The sequence below is a fragment of the Pelodiscus sinensis genome, chromosome 18 (assembly GCF_052426305.1).
Source record: "Pelodiscus sinensis isolate ZL-2025 chromosome 18, ASM5242630v1, whole genome shotgun sequence".
Classification (NCBI taxonomy): Eukaryota; Metazoa; Chordata; order Testudines; family Trionychidae; genus Pelodiscus; species Pelodiscus sinensis.
In genome coordinates, this window is record NC_143069.1 from 12,992,733 (window position 1) to 13,001,633 (window position 8,901).

Genomic DNA, 8,901 nt, shown 5'->3' on the forward strand with positions numbered 1-8,901 from the left:
TGACTAGTTGATGACAATCATCCCTTTTGGCCTTGGAATCTATGAATTCCATGAACCTGCTTCAGTCATTGCATATTGCTCCTTTGTATGCCCACCTTCTAACTTTCACCCTCTGTTGTAGAGTCTGAGGCAGCTCTTGGAAGTCGCTGGTGAATATAAGATCCTTCTACCTGAAGGGAAATTTCAAGCCATCTGCAGTGCTCTGCACGACCGGGTGAGGGGAACTTGTTCTTGTATCACTTGAGCTTAAGCACAGCAGATCTGAAGCATATTAAGAATAAACATCTTTTGAATGCTAGTGAAGAGCCCGGAGACCTTCTCATGCCTTATTGGTTTCTGCTGGCTTAAGAATAAGCAGATAGTGGTCTCATTTTATTAGCTAAAATCCAGCTCAGTTTGTAAAGCAATTTTAGCATAAACCAGTTATTAGAGGGAGTTAGAGTTAGATAGTAAAAACTGATCCCATCCAAATGGGGAGGACCTATCCTGTGACAGGGTGACTTAATTGCAGTCTATAATATCTATGTGGGGAAACATATGTAATAATCTAGCAGAGAAAGGCATAACGTGAGCCAATAACTAGAAAATGAAGCTGGACAAATTCAGACTGCAAATAAGGCCGACATTTTTATGGTGGAATAATTAACCATTTGAACCAGTTACCAAGGGTCAAGTCTTGATTCAATTAGCTCTGCTGCTAAAAACACTTTGAAAGCAGGAACTTCTGTTATCCAGTGTCTCGGTCATTGTTTCTGATTCTTGTTGTGCAGTCAGTACCATTTCTTTTGGCTTCAGAGCTCTATTTGGAAAGGTAGGAAGTGAGTGCTTAGAAATTAATTGAGCATCTTCTTTTCAGTTGCTTGTTCTGATTAGTTTTCCTTTGATCACTTCTCTTCTTCCCACAGATCTGTTCTCCAACTCAGCAGCTCATCATGGAAAATCAAATGGAGCTGTGCTATTGTATCCTACTGCTAGGTAGGGGAAGAGACTCCAAATTACACAGTAGTTTCCTTGTAACTTCCTTCTTTTGTAGGTGTGGTAAGAATGAGCTTTCAGTTGTTAGTGAGGATGTGATTTCTTCCTTTGCAGCCCGTTCTTCTCCTGATGACCTCATAGCATTTCTGCACTCGCAGCTGAAGATTGAGAATGAGACTGTTCGTGTGGCAACCCTGAATCTGCTCACAGCTATTATTGGTGCTGACTGTAAGTAACACAGGAGTAACTGTGACTGCTGCGATCATCGCCATCGTGCTGGGGGTTGAGTTGGGGACATCCAGAGCTAAAAGCATGAGCTGCTATAGGTTGATCTAAAGAACCAAGGCTTTGCAGGCATGGTAGGGCTATAACATACTCATCATCTCTGCAAATGGGGCACAGAGGATCTGTAACACAGGGGCGGATATAGGGCAGGGCGAGCGGGGTGGCCGCCCCGGGTCCCGCGCTTCAAAAAGCCCCGCGCACGCGGCGTGGTGCCACCGCACATGAGCATGGTGTCACTGTGCATGCGCCGTGGCAAAGGGGGGGCCCCGCGGAATTATGCTGCCCGGGGCCCCGCAAAACGGTCATCTGCCCCTGCTGCAACACATAGAGTCATATAGTCATAGATTATTAGAACTGGAAGGGACCTTGAGAGGTCATCAAGTCCAGTCCCCTGCCCTCATGGCAGGACCAAGCACTGTCTAGATCATCCCTGATAGGTGTCTATCCAATCTGCTCTTAAATATCTCCAGTGGTGGAGATTCCACAACTTCCCTGGGCAATTTTTCACAGTGTTTAACCAACCTAACAGTTGGGACGTTTTTCCTAATGTCCAACCTAAACCTCCCTTGCTGCAATTTAAGCCCATTGTTTCTTGTCCTATCATCAGAGGCCAAAGAGAACAATTTTTCTCCCTTCTCCTTGCGACACCCTTTTAGATGCATGCTCACCAGAGGGTTGGAAATTCACTAAAGGGACCCAGTGCTGCTCTAAGTTACTCCCATGTGGTCACACAGAAATCAACAGGGTTAATTAAGTGCTGAATGTAGCCTAAAATATTTTCAAGGTACAAATACAAATGTAATCTTGTGGCGGATGCATGTTAATAATAATGAGATAAAAACAAAATAGTACTCCTGACTGAATAAGTATTAGACACTCTAGAATAGATTCCGAATTCTGCTATACTGGTGGTAAACACAGACTAACTTCACTGACCTCCATTTGTCTAACTCTCTTACAATATTTCCATCAGGATAGTATGATGGTGCTATTTACAGAAGTGGAAATACTTCAGACTTAGACTGGTGTAACTGAGATCAGAGTCTGGTCCTATATTTTCCCCGCTGATTCTCTGTATATGAGTGAAGCTTGGTAGTACTCTTAAATAGGGCACAGGACACATTCTAATGTGGAGCATGAGTGTTTGGAACAAAGATATACTATATTGCACACTTCTCCTTATCTTTCAGTGCCTGAGACAAGAGTTAGAAAGTTTCTGATTGTGAAGGCAGTGAAATCTGCTCTCAGTGATCAGAGTGCTAAGGTAAGATTGTGTGTGGAATAGTGGTATTGCTGTTAATATCTGGGAAGTATTTCACTCAGTGGAGAGTCTGGCAATGAGACACATTTTTAGGCTGAGATTATTAATAGGGTTTCAATTAATCACAGTTAACTAAAAATTAATGCGATTAAAAATTGAAATTTATTAAATATTTTTGTGGTTTTTTACATTTTCAAATATATTGATTTCAATTACAACACAATGACAAGTGTGTACTATGCACTTTATATTATTTTTATAACAAACATTTGCATTGTAAAAATGACAAAAGAAATAATATTTTTCAATTCATCTCATAGAAGTGATGTAGAGCAATCTCTTTAGCGTGAAAATGCAACTTACAAATGTAGATATTTTTTGTTAACTGTAATGAAAGAATGTAAAACTTTAGAGTCTACAAGTCCATTCAGACCTACTTCTTGTTCAGCCAGACACTAAGACAAACAAGTTTGTTTACATTTATAGGAGAAAATGCTGCCTTTTTCCTAATTACAGTGTCACCTGAAAGTGAAAACTGGCATTTGCATGGTACTTCTGTAGCCAGTGTTGCAAGGATTTTACATAACAGATGTGTTAATCATTTGTACTTCAGCCACTATTCCAAAGAGATAAAAGAAAAAGCAAAAGGACTCTCATATCCTGTCTCATATTGCATGCAGAAGAGATAATAATAACTCGTGCATAATCTCTACCCTTGCAGGTGAGGATGGCAGCTCTCCATTTTGTCCTGAAGCTGCTCAGTTCAGGAAGTGTGGAGAATTGTGCAGCAGGGGATATGGTCGCCTATGTATTCGGAGAGTTCGATGTGTCCACCAGAAATCTGGTAAGGAGAGTTCTTAACACTTAGGACTCAGTTCTGCCATTCTGGCATGCTGATTGTTCCCCTTGACTTCAGTGGGAGCTTTGGATGCTCAAGGATGCAGCTGGACTGAAGGATTAGAGCTAGAATCTGATCAGTGATATTCGTGTAAAACCAGGGTAATGCCCCTGACTTCAGTGGCATTATTTTGGATTTACACAAGTGTAACAGAGACCAGAATCTGATTCTGGATATTTATATCTGACAGTGCGACCTACATTACTTAGACCTCGGGCAAGTCAGTGAAAATTCTGACAACACAATCTTTCAGTGAAATGCTCTTGTATAAGGAAGCACATCTTTTTTATAAATAGACTCTCCAAAGAACACAATGGTGCCCAATCCTGTGGCTGCTGAAGCATACATAAACTATTAGCAAAACACTGAAGTTATGCAGCCTACATCAAGATGTCTAGAACCTGGAAAAGTTTGCTGCACACGTCATTCTCTGTTCTATGTGTACTAGTTCAAAATCTTTTCAATGGGTATTTCCAGCTATGGGCAGAGTCATGGACTCCAGACACAGAGTTCCATGATGGGATCCATGATATACATTAACTTTACAGTAAGTTGTTGAGGATCTTAGCTCTGCCTGGCCCTTTAGCTACGAAGTGGGAGCTTATGGCAGTACTCACCAACTGCCTCTTTTTCATCCTACCCATCTCAAAGAAAGTAGGAGGCAACTCTTTCTCATCAGGCCACATTTGCTCTTATTTAAACTGAAATCAGTAGAGCTGATCAATATTTAGTTTGGTGTAAGGAAGAACAGAATTTAGCCTATAGATAGACTCACATTCACTATGCACAGAATGATCAAGCTGCTTGGGGCATCAGAACAAACAGAATGGCTCCCTCTAGGTTCTGCATATTTATTTCCACTGGGCAGAGTCTGAGTGGCTCTCCTCAGAGATAAAAAGAAGAAATGTTCTTTTTTGAAAATTTTTTTGAAAAGAGTTCAGGGAACTCTTTTATAGAATCATAGAACGATAGGGCTTGAAGAGAATTCAGGAAGTCATCGAGTCCAACCCCCTGCTAAAAGCAGAACCAATTCCAACTAAATCATCTCAGCCAGGGCTTTGTCAAGCTGGGACTGAAAAACCTCTAGGGATGGAGATCTCACCACCTCCCTCAGTAACCCATTCCAGTGCTTCACCACCCTCCTCGTGAAATCGTTTTTCCTAAGATCCACCCCCCCCACACACAACTTGAGACCACTGCTTCTTGTTCTGTCATCTGTCACTACTGAGAACAGCCTCTCTCCATCTTCTTTGTGTCCCCTTGTGCTGGGGTTTTCCTAAGCCTGGGTTCTGACCCACCAGTTAGGTGTTTCTGTTATTCTCTTCCCTTAAGAATCTCCATCATTCGAGGTTTTTAATGCCAGGCTTGGCAAAGCCATGGCTGGAATAATTTAGTTGGGGCTGGCCCTGCTTTGAGCAGGGGGTTGGACTATATGACCTCCTGAGGTCCCTTCCATCCTTAATCCATGATTTTATGATTTGTGCACTCCTAATGCAATGGAAAAGCTCTCCTAGGTCAATATTCAGAAAGGCTTTGTAAGAAATAGACACCGATTCTACAGCCAGTGTTTTCCCACTAGCTAGTAAATTCTATGTATCTATCTCATAGCAGGGGACATTTTATGCCAGTGGTGGACTGAGATCTAGTTTTTCCAGTATAGTTAACACTACATGGACAGGAAAGAAAATCATCAGCGCAGTAACCAAATTCAAGAGGACCAGTGAGAACTGATCACCTCTCGTAAAAGGAATGAATTAGTATTGAGTTAAGCTCTGTGTATGGAAACTCATTCACCAAAGACTTCCTGCTCTTCAGACATAAACAGAATAGTTTGAAGAGCTGAGGGGAGGGGAGTTAGGTGCAACGTTGGTATGAAAATAAAGTTATAAAAGGAGCTGGGCTGGGGAGACTTCTCTGCTCTAAATAAAAAGAAATGCTCCTCTCTGTCATTTGCCACTCAGCATGGGAGAAGCTGTCCAGGAAAGAGAACACAGCACCGGACCCCAAACTGCATGCAATGTGCTAGACAGCTGCCATCAGACAGTCTACAGAAGCCCTCACATACACAGAGCCAGACTCATCTCTCATGTAACTCCTTTGGCTTTGATGGAGTTACGTACACCAGAGGTGAATCTGGTCCCTGGGACTTGTATAGACAAGGGTCTCTTTTTGGAGACATATAAATCTTTTGCTATATGGAAGTTAAATGCTTTGGAGAGGGATTTTAGTGACAATCAAACCTATTTAAAAGAAACGTTTGGGAGGGATTTTCTGGTACTAACTTTGTCCATTCTCCTGCTTTGCCAACAGCTACTAGAGACCTGGCTCAGTTCAGGGCAGGAGTGGGAGAGAGAAAGGGCCTTGCAGGCCAGTGTCTGGCTGCTAACTGCCTATCAGGAGATAGTTAATAGCACAGTGAGTATAGTTCTACTCTTCCTTGAGCTGACTTCCCAACTTCTATCAAATCTGACATTCAACGTGAATGCATGAGAAATTCTACTAGGCCTGCAGCTGGGGCCTCAAAGTGAGTAAGATCCCTCTGCTTCCATAAGAGAAAGGTTTCCATAATAGTGCTGTGACAGCACTCAGGCCAGACTGTAAGAAACAGGGCAGGCAGTTCCCCAGACTAGTGATTTTATAATTAGATTCACCAAACCAGTAAGAAAAGAGCTTCTACTCTGGTTAACAAAATACCAAACAATAGTACCCTTTAGGCATTCCAGACCTTGGTTCCCATCTAGACAACTAAGTCTAATATAATCACCAATCACAAAGGACTAGACACTTATCCTTAGGTTAATATGAATCACAGGTCTTCCCTAAATATCAGCCAATCCTTAATAACGGAATATCAGATTTGTTGTTAAAAGGAAAAAGAAGAGAGTTACAAATGGTTAAGTGATAGATATTTGTTAAAATGACTTTCACTTTTCATAGTTCAGGATCACAACCATGGTGGAATAAACGGCTGGCTTGTAAAAGTCTCTCTGGAATCATGCTAACCGGTCAACATCCAAAGCCAGTTTAGATGCAAAGGCTGTTAGTTTTTCCATGCATTTCCCAGACTATTCCAAATAATTATTTGGAAGATCTATGTCCTATGGCTTACACGTCCCCTGTTCAAAGTTTAAGCAGACTGGAGAGAGAAGATCAGTCCCATAACTTGTCTTTTATAGCTATTCTAGCCGGTTGGCAAGCCTCCTCACAGAAATTGTCGAAGCAGGATCTCTCCCTGAGAAAGAATAGGTCATGCAGATCTCCTGTCGTACTTTGTTTTGAAGTTAATTTTCTATTTCCTACGCATACACTGGTAAATGGGTGATAGTCATTCACATAAAGTAATTAGCCGATCGTAGTCTTCCATTACAACACAGATAGTTAAGCTGAAGGCAATGTACAAACTATTTTCTTGTACTATCTTCTATCTTTGATCTTAAGGTTAACTGAAGACAGTTGCATATAATTAAGGCAATTAAGACATGAAAAGGAATTGGAATCTACAAGCTAATTTGGTTATGTTAAACTTCTAGCAAGATATAAATACAGACAATAATACATAACATCTACCTTTCATATCTATTACCAAAATGCATAATGTTGGTGATCGCTAGTCTAGGACTTTTCTTTGGGTACGTCTAGACTACAGGGTTTTGTCGACAGAAGTTTTGTCGACAGTATCTGTCGACAAAACTTCTGTCGACAAAGAGCGTCTAGACACATTCAGTTCTGTCGACTAAACAAGCTGCTTTGTCGACAAAACCCTGTAGTCTAGACACAACCCTACATGCAATAACACCTTCTGTCGACAGAACTCTGTCGACAGAAGGTGTTATGCCTCGTAAAATGAGGTTTACCAGCATCGACAAAACTGCTGACTTCTGTCGACGTTATGTTGACAGAACTCAGCGGTAGTGTAGACGCAGGTATAGTTTTGTTGACAAAAGTCCACTTTTGTCGACAAAACTCAGTAGTCTAGACACACCCTTTGAAATAACATAGAAGTGACTTGTCTTGATACAATTGCAGTGCCGCTTGTTAAGTTATTGTGGTCACACATAGGTTGGCTGTGTCAGTGTCATAGATGCATTCCTATACTCTCAGGCTGTTAAAGTTGAAGCAAAATGCAGGACAATGTAGCACTTTAAAGACTAACAAGATGGTTTATTAGATGATGAGCTTTCGTGGGCCAGACCCACTTCCTGATCTGAGGACGTGGGTCTGGCCCACGAAAGCTCATCATCTACTAAACCATCTTAAAAAATAAATCAATCAATAAATAAATAAATCTTGTTAGTCTTTAAAGTGCTACATTGTCCTGCATTTGCTTCAGCTACTCCAGACTAACACAGCTACATTTCTATCGCTGTTAAAGTTGAATTTCTATTTCTATTTAATCGGATAAGAACATAAAACATGAATGGCCATTCTGGATCCCCCAGACAAATGGTTCATGTAGCCTGTCTTCTGACAGTGGTGGGTGTTATATGCATCAGAGGGAACAAACAGAACAAGGCAATTGTTGAGTGATCTCTCCCCTGTTGTCCAGTCCCAGCCCCAGGCAGTCAGAGATATAGGGACACCCATATCATGCATCTCTGATCATCTTATATGGCTCTATCAAACCCCCCTGTAAGCATCTCTTTTCTAAGATGAATGGTCCCAGTCCTTTTAACTTCTCCTTGTATGACTTGTCCCATATCCCATATCATTTTTGTTGCTTTTCTCTGAACTTTTTCCAATTATAACCTAACTTTATTTAAGTTGGAGGACTACAATTGCTTGCAATATTCAAGGTGTGGGTGTACCATGGATTTGAAACAGTGGCATGATGATATTTATCATATTATTATTCATCCCTTTTCCTAGTGGTTCCTAACATACCATTAGCATTTTTAACTGCAGCTGCATGTTGAACAGATGTTTTTAGAGGACTATCCACAATGACTCTGAGATTTTTCTTGAGTGCTACAGCTAATTTAGACCCCATCAATTTGCATGTACAACAAGGATTATGTTTTCCAATGTGCCGTACCCAGGTACAGTAATGGAGTTCACAATAAGGAAGGCAAATAATGTCCAGTATAGCCGGAGAACTTTCATTCTTCATTCTTTTAAAATTAGCCTCAGGAAACTTTTGATCAGTTTGGATCGCTGATTGGGCTGTTAGCACCATATACCTGTGCTTCACTTACGACATCGCGTCAGTGGGTGGTTGACTGTATCAACTGTCTTCTCAATATACAAGGTGAGGAGACCATGAGCAGGTGTAAGTAACTCTTCACTTTCTTTCATTGTTGTAATGACCATTTTTTCCATCTGTAATTCTTTCTGTCTTGTTAGCGACACTTATATAACAGAACGATTGGGGCCTTGTAAGTACATTGCTGGAAGAGAACTGCACAAATAATAAATAATCTGCAAATATTAGAGGGTGGACAAAATATAGCACACAGGCCAGATCTGCCCTTCTCCCCAGAATTTC

General features: G+C 41.2%; 1 protein-coding gene across 1 annotated transcript; it reads left to right on the forward strand.

Annotated features, from left to right (window-relative positions):
• The first annotated feature begins 1,044 nt into the window (after positions 1-1,044).
• LOC149523237 (maestro heat-like repeat-containing protein family member 2A) lies at positions 1,045-5,909 on the forward strand. Its single transcript, XM_089770402.1, has 5 exons — positions 1,045-1,048; positions 1,090-1,203; positions 2,451-2,524; positions 3,243-3,365; positions 5,730-5,909. Exons 1-5 carry the CDS (start codon positions 1,045-1,047, stop codon positions 5,907-5,909), a joined length of 495 nt encoding a protein of 164 aa, XP_089626528.1.
• Positions 5,910-8,901: the final 2,992 nt, after the last annotated feature.

Bases quoted from the DNA above. Each gene is read 5' to 3' on its own strand.
- LOC149523237 (XM_089770402.1), top strand. The intron at 1,204-2,450 runs GTAAGTAACACA...CTTATCTTTCAG, and splicing joins AGCTATTATTGGTGCTGACT to TGCCTGAGACAAGAGTTAGA. The intron at 3,366-5,729 runs GTAAGGAGAGTT...CTTTGCCAACAG, and splicing joins ATGTGTCCACCAGAAATCTG to CTACTAGAGACCTGGCTCAG.